The sequence below is a fragment of the Oratosquilla oratoria genome, chromosome 7 (genome assembly GCF_046742065.1).
Source record: "Oratosquilla oratoria isolate Oo_2021 chromosome 7, ASM4674206v1, whole genome shotgun sequence".
Taxonomy (NCBI): Eukaryota; Metazoa; Arthropoda; class Malacostraca; order Stomatopoda; family Squillidae; genus Oratosquilla; species Oratosquilla oratoria.
Window position 1 is genome coordinate 46,348,854 of NC_134783.1, and position 15,743 is coordinate 46,364,596.

A 15,743-nucleotide genomic window follows, 5' to 3' on the forward strand; every position below is an offset into this window, starting at 1 on the left:
GTTAGTTGACTTCGTTGTCCTCATGTTCACTCTACTAATACTCTTCCTCACGTCATCATTCTCCTTTTTGCTTTTTCTCTTTTTTGGTTCTCTTTTCCTCTTCTTTCTGATCTTTCTCTTCCTTCTCCCCTTTCCCTTGCCTCTCCCCTTCCCCTTCCTTCTCACCTTTCTCTTCCCCCTCCCCATCCTCTTTCCTTTCACCATTCTCTTCCTTCTTCCTTGCCTCTTCCTTTTCCCCTTTCACTTCCCTCTCCTCTCTCTCTTCCTTCTCCCCTTACTCTTCCTTCTCTCCTTCCTCTTACCTCACACCTTCCTTCCCCTTCTCTCTCTTCTCCCCTTCCTCTTCCTTCTCTTCTTCCTCTTCCTTCTCCCCTTCCTCTTCCTTCTCCCCTTCCTCTTCCTTCTCTCCTTCCCCTTCCTTCTCCTCTTCCTCTTCCTTCTCCCCATTCCTCTTTCTTCTCTCCTTCCTCTTCCTTCTCCCCTTCCTCTTCCTTCTCCTCTTCCTCTTCCTTCGCCCCTTCCTCTTCCTTCTCCCTTTTCTTTTTCTTCTCCCCTTTCTCTTCATTTTCCCTTTCCTCTTCCTTCTCACCTTTATTCACAATTTCTTTTTCCTATCCTAGGCATATAATATATATATATATATATATTGAGGTGTGAAGACAGAATGAGTGGTAGGGTGGTGAGTTTAAACGCCAGGAATCCGTTGAAGTTTTATTTCTGACGTTTCGTCCAACTAGGACTTCTTCAGAGCATACACAAATAAGACAATGACAACTTATATAATCGCACAGGAACGGGGTGAGGTGTGCGATTATATAAGTTGTCGTTGTCTTATTTGTGTATACTCTGAAGAAGTCCTAGTTGGACGAAACGTCAGAAATAAAACTTCAACGGATTCCTGGCGTTTAAACTCACCACCCTACCACTCATATATATATATATATATATATATATATATATATATATATATATATATATATATATATATATATATATATATATACTCAGAGCTTGTGCTCAACGTCTCTGTAATTGGTAACGCTGTGAGGAGGGGGATAAATGTACTGTCAATGAAAGCTTTGTCCTAACATACTCTTTCCTCTGTCCCCTCTCTCTTCTCCCCATTCCCACTTATACTTTTCCACCAAACCCCAACTCCAAACCCCAACTCCAACACCTATTCCTCCTCCTCTTCCTCCTCCTCCTCTTCTTCTTTCTCCTCCTCTTCCTCCTTTTACTCCTCCTTTTTCACCTCCTCCTCTTCCACATCTTCTTCCACCTCCTCTTCCTCTTTTCCTCCTCCTCCTCTTCCTATTCCTCCTCTTCCTACTCCTCCTCTTTCTCCTCTTCCTCCTCCTCTTCTTCCTTAGCCTCCTCCTCTTGCACCTCCTCCTCTTGCACCTCCTCTTCTTCTTCCTCCTTTTCCTCCTCCTCTTCTTCCTCTCCTCTTCCTTATCCTCCTCCTCTTCCTTATCCTCCTCTTCCTCTTATTCCTCTTCCTCCTCCTCATCTCCGACTTTCGTACCCTTTCATCATCCGGACGTCACTTCAATGAAAAGTGATACAGAGGTGGCTGATGAGTCCTGGCACGCTTTTCGAGGCTACTTTGACACTCCAAGATCTGCAAGTCGAGTGTCACTTCGTGACTCCCCTCCGCTCTGTCTCGGGAGTCTTAAAACTCCCACCCTCTTCTGTCTTGGAGTGGCCTGACGTCACTCCATTGAGTCCATGCATGAAATAGTATAGATTTGGGGAAGAACATGACGAAATATTTAGGTGCCAAGCACATTTAATCATTCAAAAACATGCAGACACACACGCACGCACACACACACACACACACACACACACACACACACACACACACACACACACACACACACACACACACACACACACACACACACACACACACACACACACACACACACACACACACACACACACACACACACACACACACACACGGTGGCGCAGTTGGTAGAGCGCTGAACTACTAGCATGGTGGTGCCCGTAGTACTTGGTTCGAATCCTGCCCAGGGCCGAAATTATTTCGGTACCGCTGCGCTTGGGGTCGTTACTCTGACTCTCGTGGGCGGGGAGTTGGGTGTGTGTGTGTGTGTGTAAGGTCATAGCATTACCCATAGATCGGACCTACGAGCTCTGAGCTCTCTTCCAGGAGGGAAATAGCTGTCGATCACGAGTCCAACACGTGATCCAAAGACCAAGTGAATACACACACACACACACACACACACACACACACACACACACACACACACACACACACACACACACAGTGCAACTACTCCCAGGAAGTCGATTTAATTTGGAAGTGGGTAGAAACAACTTCGCCAACCGTGTAGTAAAGGAATGGAATAAACTTCCTGCAGAGGCCGTGTAGTGTAGTGCAGTTCGAAGTTTTAGAATTCATTTAGATGAACAACTAAGCATTATGTTGTAACGCCTGCCAATTGTTTTATTTCATTTATCTATTTATTATTTGTTTATTGTCTATTTTTATTATTTATTCATTTATTCATTATTCATAGTAAATTACTGTTATTTTTCTGTTTATCATTTGTCATTACTTATTTATCTACTATTTTTTCCGCATCAGACCTAGTTATGGACCAAAAGGTCTCCTGTGAGAGGAAAAAAATAAGGCAATATGAGAAGAAAGAGAGATAGAGATAGATAAATAAATGGATAGATAAATAGATAGAGAGAGAGATGAAGAGAAAGAGAGATAAAGGGAAAGAGAAATGAAGAGAAATGAAGAGAAAGATGAAGAGAGAGAGAGAGAGAGAGAGAGAGAGAGAGAGAGAGAGAGAGAGAGAGAGAGAGAGAGAGAGAGAGAGAGAGAGAGAGAGAGAGAGAGAGAGAGAGAAAGTAAGGGGAGGGAGAGAAAGAGAGAGGGGGAGGGAGGGAGGGAAAGACGGAGAGAGCAAGAAAGAAAAAGAGAGAGAAATAGAGATAGAGAGACAGAGAAATAGAGAGGGAGAGAGACAGAGAGAAATAGAGAGACAGAGAAATAGAGAGAGAGAGAGAGAGAGAGAGAGAGAGAGAGAGAGAGAGAGAGAGAGAGAGAGAGAGAGAGAGAGAGAGAGAGGAGAGAGAAACCCATCAAACGAGTATGAATAGCCGCAATACGAGCGTGAGCGCGCGAATGGCGTCGGCGTTTGATCAATGTATGCGCGAAGAATATGTGCAAGAGCAAACTTACATTATTCGGATCTCCCTTCCCCTCTCCCCCCTTTAACCCCTTCCCCTCTCCCCCCTTTAACCCCTTCCCCTTCCCCCTTCCCCTTCCCCCCTTCACCCCTTCCCCCTCCTCTCACCCCCGTGGTTGCCTCGGCCGATTCCAGCGGTAACATAAACAGCCACGGGAAACTGTGCTTTTCTGGCATCATCAGCGTACATCACTCCACGGGAATTATGTGGCGCTGTTTGTGTTCTCCCGTCGTCGTTTATGATAACTTCTGTTCAGGATCTTCCTCTCGTCCCCTTTCTCCTTCTTCCTCTGTTGTTTCCGTCTCGCTGTTGTTATTGTCGAGTCTGGAACGTGTGAAACATCTGGAATAACCCTTTCGAGCTGATGGCAAAATTTTGAAACTTTTTTTCGAGTTAATCCTGGACTGTTTTCTTTAGCTCACATCAGCCACTACGGTAAAGGGTCCTTTTTCAGTGTAGCGTTGCTTATACTCTGCGGTACCTATCTGTTGACTGTACTGTATATTTTCAACGTTGGATGGGGTTTTCACGTTGAGACAATGGTATTCCCCTCACATTAATTTAATTGATTTAGTCCCCGACAGCCAGTTAACTGTAGTTACCCCACCCCCACATATGGTTAACTATGATTGTCAGTCCACAGCCCGTTAACTATAACTTTTCCTCAATGATTAACTTAATCAAGAACATTTCTCACACCCGCTAAACTATAGTTGTCACCACACAACCAATCAACTAAAGTCACCCACAATCCTTACTATAGTTGTACCTATTACCTGGAACTTAACTACAAAAGTCCTTCAACTATGACTGTCCCTTGCCTGAAGTCTTTCGCCACAATCAAGTAGATTAAAAATCATATTCTATTTATCTATCTATATACCAAGAGGTTTTTCCCCCTTATAAGGGGGTAGCTAAGTCCGAGGCACGTACCTATTCCCAACCCATTCTTCTCCCCCTCCAACACCCTTTCCGTCCCTCACATCTTAGCTCCTCATGGATGACGGGCCATCCATGCATCCACCAACTCACACTAAACTATTTTATTCAGCAAATGGTAAATCCCGTACAAAATGGATTAAGATAGGAATCAATACTCGTATAATTATGATTATTCATAAAAATCATTATTCTTTATTCATTTACTTTCTTTCGAACCCTGCCACCGGCGAAGTTGGACCAAGTGACGCTACAAAGTCCTGTGTGAGGGGCATCGTCCTAGCCTTCCGATAGTGGGGAGTTTGTGACGGTAAACCATATCATCATCACTTTCTTTGTATCATGCATGATGGTCGATGAGGGAACAAGGATTCCTCGAACGGGTCGATGGCCTAATAAGCTTGGAGACCTCTGAGTTAAGACCAAGCCGGCTCTCTTTAAATAATTTATTATGCATCCAACAGAGGCTACTGTACCGTGCTAAAGAATTTAATCTTTTATAACCTCTTCGACCCGAAGACGCACTTCACACTAGTGGTTGAAACCGCGGCGGTTCAGATACAATGTAAATTAGTGGAGGCGTTCACAGACAACTGATCAGTTTTTCATTGACAATGCAGTACCGCCGCGATTTCCGTGCGGATCAGACCGCTAGTGTGAACAGTCTACTTCCTTCTTGTTCTCTTCCCTGAAGTTCAAAGTATCCCAAAGGACGACAACGACTCGTCTCCTGTTTACAATTTGCATAAAGCCTTTTTTTTTTTTTTTTTTTAATGAAAGTAGCAGTTGCCGGTAAGACTGACGAGTTAAAGGCTCCGTCCTCATATGGTGTTTAACTCGTCAATCATAAAGCCTTTACTTGAAATTGGTTTCCTATGATTTACTATGCTTCCTCCCAGGCCCCTTTATTCAGCAAAAGGCAATATAACATGTGTGTTGATATATATATATATATATATATATATATATATATATATATATATATATATATATATATAATATATATATGTGTATGTGTGTGTATGTGTGTGTGTGTGTGTATACATAACTTACATATCTAAACCTACATACATACATGTATATAATTCCCAACAGCACACTGGAGCCCTCTTTTTATGACCTACCCAAACCCAGTAAATGCCGCTTGGTACACTGGAGTTATTTTTAATTCAACATTTAAAAAAAATGTTAAAACAATCCGGAGCAAAAAAAAAAAAAAAAAAAAAACCGTACTAAGATGTTTATATCGCCAAGTGCGAGAGAAATAATATATATATATATATATATATATATATATATATATATATATATATTTTTTTTTTCATTTATATATTCATTTATTTATTTATTTATCTATTTTTTTATTATTTTTTTTTTTTTTTGCGGCGACCTCGCGGGGACGTATATTTGGGCACCATAGGTATCAAGCGACTTTAGCTGCATTGTAATTCCATTGAGCTAAAGATCACCTTTTCAAGTCATTAACACCATTTATATATTCTATTTAGTCTGGCGTCAAACGCTTTTAGTCCCCTGAGTGCCACACTCGGACTGTAAGAGGCCTCCGGACTGAGCGTGACTCGTATCAAGTATGGCACTCACATGAACAAGATTGTCCGATTAAAAAATAAATGAAAATAGAAAATAAATAAATAGATAAATAAATAAACAAATAAATAAATAAATGAATAGATAAATAAATAAAATAAAATAATCTGCGAGGCAAGTGACTGTCAGGGAATTGTATTCGTGTGAAACAACGCTCCAGGAACCAAAAGGGGCTAAACGTGTTTATGTACTGATCTACTGTATACTGCATGAGGGCACTTTTTCATTTACGGGTGGTGTGAATGAGAATAGTTCGTGGATGTCTTTGTGGCTTGTGTGGTGATTGTATGGTGGAAGCTTGTATGATTGTGGTTTTGTGCGAGAGAAATTTGTGGATGTGGTGGTAATTTCTGTGGTGGCAGTTTGTGGTGGCAGTTTGTACTGATAGTCTGCGTTGTTCTGGTGTTAGTTTGTGGTGGTAATTTGCGTTGCTTTGGTAGTAGTTTGCACAAATGTGTTGGTAGTTTGCTTGGCTGTGGCAGTAGTTTGCGTGGCTGTGGTGGTGGTTTGTGGTGGTAGTTTGTGATGGTTGTTTGCGTGCCTGTGGTGTTAGTTTGCGTCGCTGTGGTGGTAGTTTGTATGGTTGTGGTGATAATTTGCTGTGGTAGTTTGCGGTGATAGTTTGTGATGGTAGTTTGCGGTGATACTTTGTGATAGTAGTTTGTGTGATGATTGCTTGGTGGTGGTGGGAGTGACCGTGGTGACGTCAATGTTGGTGGTGGTGGTGGTGGTGGTGATAGTGTTGGTGATGGAATTGCTGGCTGCTGGTAGGGAGCAAGTTTGTGATGATGATGATGATGATGATGATGATGATGATGATGATGATGATGATGATGATGATGATGATGATGATGATGATGATGATGATGATGATGATGATGATGATGATGGATTTATTATCATTATTATTACTATTTTAACAATAGCGTTAGCAGCTCTTGTGATATCGGCAGTCGTCATATTGATAGTATTAATATTCCCAGATCCAACAAACCTTTGGCGTCTATGACAGACGTCAGGCGATTTTGTTCATCTGAAGGATCCCCTATACAGGCCAGAGGGATAAGTCTCCCCCTACAATGCCACTCTCTACAAAACTTGATCTAGCCAGCCTTAGACTCTTCTTCCTCAGCTCAGGAAATGTCACCGTACATTGCTGAAGGTCTCGTCGTTAATGTCTTTGGTATCGAGAGTACAAGTGTCCGGAACGAGACAAATAGTGGTAAAGCTGATGGATATGGAGCTTGTGGAGATGAAAGCGGTGGAATTAGTGGGTATGATTTAAGTGGTTGGCGCGTTGGAGGCGGTGGAGTTGGTGGAGTAGGTGGAAGCAGTGAAGAAGATAGAGGAGTTGGAGGAGGTGGAAGCGGTACAGGAGGTGGAGGAGGTGAAAGTGGTGGAGACGTAATTGTGGAAGAGGTGGAAGTCGTGGAAAGGGCATTGGAGATGGTGGAAGTGGGAATGGAAATAGTGGAAATGGAAGAAGAAATAGTGGAATTGATGAAAAGTTGGATATGAAAGTAGAATAGGCGGAAATTGATTCTACGGAGGTGGAGGCTGAGGTGGAAGTGAAGGTGGAAGAGGAAGTAGAGTTGGAAGAGGTAGAGATGGAAGAGGAGGTGGAAGAGGTGCAAGAGGTGATAGAGGTGGAAAAGGCGGAAGAGGAGGGAGGTGCAAGAGGGGGTGGAGGTGCAAGAGGTGAAAATAGAATTCAGATACAAGGTGGAGGTGGAAAATGAATTGGAGAACAGGATAGGCTGTACTTAAAATAGTGGATTTTTTGTTGTGGCTTTAGTGGAGGATATGAAAGTAGGATAAGGCATGACAGTTGGTAATAAGCATAGAACTGCCTAGTGTAGGCCTTATGGTCTCTTGCAGTCTTCTTCATTCTTATGTTTTTATGAGAAAATATCACGGGTTTACTGCCCCTCGGTGGCAAAGGTGGACTTCCAGATAACAGAGATGTGACGACGAGAATAACAGTAGTCTTCAAATAAATGGTGAAGGAAGGGATGATGGAAGGAAACGTGTCATCGATATGAGTGAAGATGGTGGTGTGGCTGGTAGAAGTGGACTTAGTGGAAGTGGATTTGGTGGAGGAGTTGATGGTGATGGAATTGGTGAAGGTGGAGTCGGTGAACGTGGAGTTGGTGAAGATGGAGTTGAAGGTGGACTTGGTGGAGGTGGAGATGGTGAAGGTGAAATTGGTGAAGGTGGAGTTGAAGGTGGAGTTGGTGGAGGTGGAGATGGTGAAGGTGGAGTTGGTGTAGGTGGAGATGATAGAGGTGGAGTTGGTGAGGGTGGACTTGGAGTTGGAGTTGGTGGAGGTGGGGTTTTAGAGGTGGAGTTGGTGGAGGTGGGGATGATAGAGGTGGAGTTGGTGGAGGTGGAGTTGGTGAAGGTGGAGATGGAGGTGGAGTTGGAGGTGGAGTTGGAGGTGGAGTTGGTGGAGGTGGCGTTGGTGGAGGTGGAGTTGGTGAAGGTGGATATGGAGATGGTGGAGGTAGAGATGGAGTTGGTGAAAATGGAGGTGGACTTGGTGAATGTGGAGATGGTGGAATTGGAGCTGGTGGAAGTGGAGTTGGAGGTGGAGATGGATGTGGAGTTGGAGGTGGAGATGGATGTGTAGTTGAAGGTGGAGATGGTGGAGATGGAGATGGTGAAGGTGTAGAAAATTGTGCTGGAGTTATGACAGCAGTGACTGTCACCATCTCCTTGCACGTTCCACTTCCTCACCATCTCCATTTCATCCTTGGGGAAATTGAGGCTTCCGTCCATCTTGTGCCGACTAAGGCCAGGGGATATAATTCGTCCATGTGATTGCTAATGTACTGAAGCAAGTACGAATCCTGAAAATACTGGCTGAAGACACACGATTCTATTCACATTAGTAGCGACCTCAGAATCAAAAGGGTTAATGAAACCTTGCTGCCTTCAATAATCCCATCATACCATCGTTATCATTATCTTATTCAGAATCTACGAGATATATGAAGAAAATAGAAAACTGTGTTTAATATTTGTACAAACCTTGTATAATGAGTGTACATAGGAAAAATATTATATATATATGTATATATATATATATATATATATACATATATATATATACATATATATATATATAATATATATATATATATATTATATATATATATATATATATATATATATATATATATATATATATATATATGTATATCACTCGAAAGCATGCACGTAGGTGTGTGTGCGTGTACATTGTGTGTGTGTGTACGTGTGCGTGTGTGTGTACGTGTGTGTGTGTGTGTGTGTGTGTGTGTGTGTGTGTGTGTGTGTGTGTGTGTGTGTGTGTGTGTGTGTGTGTGTGTTTCAATTTGTATATGCGCGCATGGGTGCGTTCGTGTTTGCGCGTGTTTATATGCAAATCTACAACCATCGCATATCAACTCACCTGAGCAGCTTTGTTGGGTTCTATCTCAATGACGTCATCAGAGGTGGTGCTGGCCTTCCGGCTCCTGGATGACCTTGGTCTCGGGGGAACATCTCCCTCGGTGGAGGGCGGATGGAGAGTCCCTCCCCCCTCCGACTGGGTAGCGGGGGCGAGGGTGGTCAAGGGAATCCCCTCCTCGCGCCCCTCCAGTCTGTGGATGTCGTTCAGGAGGCTGTTGATATCGGTGAGGTCCTTGTCAGGTGGGTCTCCCGTGACGAGGGTCAAAGGCGTCGTCTCGCCAGGTTCCTCCGTCTCGACTTCCGTCGTGTCCCTCGGGCCCACGACGACGTTCTGCTGCATCTCCTGCTGTGTCTGCTGTTGCTGCTGCTGTTGCTGTTCCTGCTGCTGTAGTTGCTGTGGGTGCTGCTGCATGGCCGGGGGCGCGGCGGGGCCACCATTACAGCGGCCACGCTCCCCGAACTCACGCATAACGCTCCTGCGCCTCTTGGGAATGTGGTCGCTGTCCCTCGTCAAGTGGCCCTGAAGCTTGCAGCACATTGGCCAAACCTGGTCCCGGGTGTGCCGCCGCGCCCACTCGTCCTGCCCCGCCCACCGACTCCCCACGCCGCCCGCAGCAGCCCACACCTTGTTCACGGGCTTCGACCATCACAGGGGGGCGCGGCGCCTCGATGCCAGGGACACCGGTCGGGCACATGAGCCCGTGAGGCCTTGCGTGGCGCCGCCCAGGATGGACCGTCCGCCCGAACCGCCTCCTCCAAAGGCGACCCAGAGCTCCCCCTCCCCCGGGAGGCTGCGGTGCTATGTCCCACAGGGGGTGGTCGTAAGTGCCGAAGGGGTCAGTGGGCCTCGGAGGAACACCTCCCAGACCCTGGGGGAGCTTCGGGCGCGGCGAAGAGCGGTGGCACAGCAGCAGAGGAGACAGGTGCTCGTTGATGAATCGAAGCAGAAGGAGCAAGAGGAGTAGTCGGAATGGAGGGATGAGAAGAGCACGTGATGACAGGCAAGAGACCACGTGGAAGGAAAGGCACGTGTTGTTGTTGTTGTTGTTGTTGTTGTTGTTGGCACTAGGCCTCACTCTAATACAGTCATGACAACACTAAAACACACCAAACACCTAAAGTACAACAAAAAACACTGCAACGAGAACAAACGAGACGGGGTCATAAACACGTGAGGGTTTGGTTGCGACATACACTCACGCAAACCCAACGCTGGGAACGGATCTACGGGCGAAGCGTTTCGTCGTTTTATGACAAACACGCTCGGGCTGGTTACATTGAACCGTAGCACCACAATACCGTATGACGCAAGTCACGTGATGTGTAGTGCATCACTGTCATATAAAACATTCCCCACTACCGATGCAACTACTTTGACTATGTTTCAGTTTCAGGGCTGTACAAGTTTTCTTTACCATTAAGCGCGAAAAAAAAGGAACGAATTCACAATATCTGAACGCTAACATTTGAACTCGCGATATCCAAGCACTTTTAGGCACATCAGAAACTGAACCATTTGTGCACTACTAATTCGAACATTGAACACTGCATCATTCGAACACTTTCCGAACATTCGAAATTGCAATGCTCGAACCTCATTTGAACTTTCGTACTGATTTAAGGTTCGAAAATACGAAAAAAAATAGTGAACTTTTGGCTGCAACTTTGTCACCGGTTCATCGGTATTAATGGCTTTCGAATTTTACTTGTTTTCGAGTGTCTGGTCACCCAAAAGCCAGAGGGTCATGCGGGGTCATACGAGGTCATGCGATGTCACGTCCAACGTTTCGTCATAAATTCATTAAATGTGGGATCTGCTTTGTTTTTGTTTTTCCAAACTTTGTATAAAAAAGTCGAAGTACGGGCCATACACTCGAGTGCTCGCCTAGAACAAATTCGTCAAAATGTCTTTTCGTTGTTGAGTGGCTGAGCCCCATGGACTGTGAAAACCATATGCACAAACGCACACACACACACATATATACACACACACACACACACACACACACACACACACACACACACACACACACACACACACATACACACGCACACACACACGCACACACACACGCACGCACGCACACGCACACAAAACACGCAAGAAAAAAATAATAAAAATGACAATGTCCTAACACCTTTGTTGAATGACCTTAGTTGCCCTTTTCCAATAGACCTGCTGCGTGACGCTGAAAAAAATAGTCTCCTCCCACAGTGACTCCCCCACACCCTCGCCCCCACAACGACAACCTCCCCCCCCCTCACTCCACCCCGACCCACGATCCTTTTGTCATGAGAGCGCACAAAAATTCCTGGCGTTGTCCGGCGCATTTCCGCGTTGCATGGCCCAGCGGTAACAAACAACAAATATTCGCCCCAACGCCCGCTTCGAACCTGCTCCGAATGTTCGAATCCCGAGACCGGAACCGAGTCATTGTGTGTACGTGGCTTCGGTCTAGGCTTTGGCTGTAGGCAATGAAGTTTGCGGGTCCCTGATAGAAAATTATTAAAAATAAAAAGCTGTATATGTAGCGTCCTCTTTTGGTAAAAGACTTCTGCAGGCGCCATGCGACCCTACAACGCCCGGAAGACCATCCTTACTAAGCCCCATTCCTCGTAAAGGGGAATTAACTTTACAGGGGGAACCCCCTCCCCCACGCCCGACCTCGGGAGGGTCAAACACTGTGACGTCAAGCTCTGACGTCAAACTCTGACGTCATGGTGTCCCCCTTTTTTTTTTTAATTCCAGAGGGATTCCAAGCACCGCTGCTCAGCTACGCTTCGGATAGGATAGTGACTGTCATGTAGATGTTGCTATACCTAAAAGAATATAGACCACAGGTTCCAGTGAAACAGAAAATGATCGTCAAGTTGAAGTATGCTTACAGTGCACACTGTACAGCTTCGCTAAGTGTTTCACATTCTATCGTCTTTTTTTTTTTATTTTACAATTTTGCTTTTATTGACTGCGAGTCTGCATATTTTTTTATCAAGAAACAAGTTACATACACAGGACAAAGACGGGAACATACACGTGTTGGTCAAGCAAGGCGTATGTCAGAGAGGAACATCTCCCTGCCATCCGTCTTCATAACCCGTCAACACCTCCAGCTGGAGATGCGGCCCCGATGGTCTGGCATTCGGTACCCAAGACGTGTTTATCATTTTTTGTCGATATTTACTTCATCTTTGGACATAGTGATAGCTGATAATCGGCCATTGCGCCCTTCCTACTACTATTATGAGCTTATAACAGAGAAACAAGCAAACACTAATACAACAGATAGCACCACAGAAGACTGTTGCCGGAGACTTTGGGATCGCGGGTTTCCAGAAGGTGAAAGTCTAGGCAAAACACACACACACACACACACACACACACACACACACACACACACACACACACACACACACACACACACACACACACACACACACACACACAACTCGTGGCGCAGTTGGCAGGGTTTCCGGGCTGCCACTACGGCGGTCCGAGTTCAAATCTCGCCCATGGCTGAAATAATTTCAGTATCGCTGCGCTGCGGGTTGTTGCTCCAACTCTCGTGGGCGGAGAGTTGTGTGCGTGTGTGTGCGTGTAAGGTCACAGCGTTACCCATAGATCGGTCACATATGAGCTCTCTTCCGGGAGGGAAATAGCTGTCGATCACGAGTCCAACACGTGATCTAAGACAATGGTGAATCAAACATGCACACACACGCGCACACACACACACACACACACACACACACACACACACACACACACACACACACACACAAACACATACATACAAACCACAAAATATGTACATAGGGAAGCACTCGAACAAACACGGGAAAGGGGAACCCCGTTTTGCCTATCACCCAATTGTGGGGTCCAATATATAACTTCCCTAAATGAACGCACCAACGGGAAACAAAATTACAGAAGCGTTGGTGCAAGGGATGGTGGGGAGGGGAGGGGGGAGGAGGGAGAAGAGCGTGAGGGGGAGGGGAGGAGAGGAGAGGGGGAGAGGGGAGGGGGAGGGGAGGAGAGGGGGAGAGGGGAGGGGGAGGAGAGGAGAGGAGAGGGGGAGAGGGGAGGGGAAGGGGGATGGAAGGGATGGGGGATGGGGCAGGGGGAGGGGTGAGTGGGAAGAGGAGAGGAGGGGTGAGGGTGAGGGGTGAGGGGTGAGGGCGAGGGAGGAGGGGAGGGAGGGGGAGGGGTGAATGGGAGGAGGGGAGGAGGGGCGAGGGGGTGAGGAGAAGGAGGAGGGGGGGGAGGAAGGGGGAAGGTGTACATTGACGTACTTGCTAACCCCAACAGTAAAGAGGAGAGGTAATGGTAATATGAGGTAATTGGACTAAGAGATATTGACAATTTGGAAGCACAAGGATTGATATAACGAATAAGATAAGGTAATAGGACAGAGGTAATGGTAACAATGAGATAATTGGACTGAGAGGTAATGGTAATTAGGAGTCAATGGGACTGATATAATGATAAAAATGTGGTAATAGGAAGGAGATAATGGTAATGATATAACAACTGGAAAGAGGTAATAAAAACGAACAGGTAATAACAGCGATGAGTTAAGAGGGAAGAGAGGTAACGGTGAGGGAAGAGGTAACGGTAAGAGAGCAGAGGTAATTGGAAAATAGAGACAAGGGCGAGATAATGGAAACAGAGATACAACAGAGATCTCATATCAATAGATAAGGTATGGAGAAACAGCAGCATTAAGAGAAATAATTGTATTATAGGAAATTAATTACCACAAAAGAAATAACGACACTTGAGAAAGGAGAGAAATATAGTAAAGAGGTCAAGGGCCACGTACATATTGACAAAAAAAAAATAATAATAAAAATGAAATGAAATGGAAATAATATTGATAATAAAATAATAATAATAATAATAATAATAATAATGATAATAATAATAATAATAATAATAATAATAATGATAATAATAATAATAATAATAATAATAATAATAATAATGATAATAATAATAATAATAATAATAATAATAATATCAATAATACTAATAATATTGATGATATTGATAATGATAATAATAATGATAATAATAATAATAATAATAATAATAGTAATAATAAATAAAATAGAATAATATTAATAAACAGATTCAATGGTAGACTGGTAAATAACGGAGAGACAAGTCTACCGATGATGACAAAGTGGATCATAAATGCAACGGAAATGTAAAGTAACGGCAACGGGGAAACTACGGAAGCAAAAAGTAACGGCAACGGAAGCAAAAAGTAACGGCAACGGAACCAGAAAGCAATGGCAACGGAAGAAGAATGCAACTGCAACGGGGGAACAACGAAATCGATACGTAACGGCAACGGGAAAGCAACGGAAACGACACGTAACAGCAACGGAAACGCAAAGTACACAGCAACGGGGAAGCAACTGAAGCCAGAGGTAACGGAAACGGGTAGGCAACGGAAATCAAATGTAACGGGTAGACAACGGAAATCAAATGTAACGGGTAGGCAACGGAAATAAAATGTAACGGGTAGGTAACGGAAATAAAGTGTAACGTAAACAGGAGAGGAACAACAGGAACGAAATGACAACACGAAAAGGTGAAAGAGAACGATGTCTACGCAATAGGGGGAGGGGGGGGATAGGGGAGGTGGGGAGGAGGGTAAATCTTAAGTGGGGCTTAGGTCTTGGAGGGGGGGGGAGTTACGCGTGGGAGGATTGTGGTTTGCTTCAGTATATAAGTAACCTCGACGGAAATGCAACATGACAGGTGAAGAGCAGGAGCGTGTAGGGTTGTATGATGGGGCATCAAAGCGAAGAGGGGGGATACAGGGATGGGGGAGAGGGGGAGAGGGGGGAAGGGGGGGAAGGAAGAAGAGGGGAGACAGTTAGGATAATTATAATGCAAAAACCCACACGAGAATGGAAGAGAGCACTGCGAGCTGTCAGATCATATTAACCAACCTCTAAGCAACAGTGACGTCACCTGGAGTGAAATGAAAGTTTGATTTTAGCCAGAATCAAATCAAACTTTCGGGCAGAGTTACTCCACCTGCGGACCGTCGACTGATCTATCCAAACATATTTTGCACAACTTATGACGTCTTAGTATATACGTCACTATCTAATCAGCCAATCAACGAGTCAAACAACAGTGACGAAACAAGACGCAACAATCATTATGATAATCATTACTCAAGTAATGAATAATACATTAACTTGGGCAACACTACTTAGGTGCATGATAGCATAACTTTAGGGTCCCACTGTGAATAATACACAGAATACGTATTAATGATATGCTGATAATCATTATTTTGGGTTTTATCGAAATACAAAGCTTCTGAGCAATCCATTATTGGAGCTCCCCCAAAAAAGCCTTCATCGGATCAAGTCAAAATATATATTTCTTTGTATACTTAAAAAAATATATATTTAAGTAAACAAGGCTGTAAATATAATACAAAACAATTAAATAGATAGATCTTTATATATACTTCTTAGATCACAAAAATAAAGGATAGAAAAGCGTA

General features: G+C 44.4%; 1 protein-coding gene across 1 annotated transcript; it reads right to left on the reverse strand.

Annotated features, from left to right (window-relative positions):
* Nucleotides 1-3,436: 3,436 nt before the first annotated feature.
* On the reverse strand, nt 3,437-9,767 carry LOC143026799 (uncharacterized). Its single transcript, XM_076187575.1, has 2 exons — nt 9,215-9,767; nt 3,437-3,595 (listed from the first exon to the last, which is right to left on the reverse strand). Exons 1-2 carry the CDS (start codon nt 9,749-9,751, stop codon nt 3,437-3,439), a joined length of 696 nt encoding a protein of 231 aa, XP_076043690.1. The 5' UTR covers nt 9,752-9,767.
* Nucleotides 9,768-15,743: the final 5,976 nt, after the last annotated feature.

Excerpts from the sequence above, each read along its gene's own strand:
- LOC143026799 (XM_076187575.1), bottom strand. The coding sequence starts at position 9,751 with ATGTGCTGCAAGCTTCAGGGCCACTTGACGAGGGACAGCGACCACATT. Across the intron at positions 3,596-9,214 it reads AACCCAACAAAGCTGCTCAG|CTCGAAAGGGTTATTCCAGA; the intron begins GTGAGTTGATAT and ends TTTTGCCATCAG.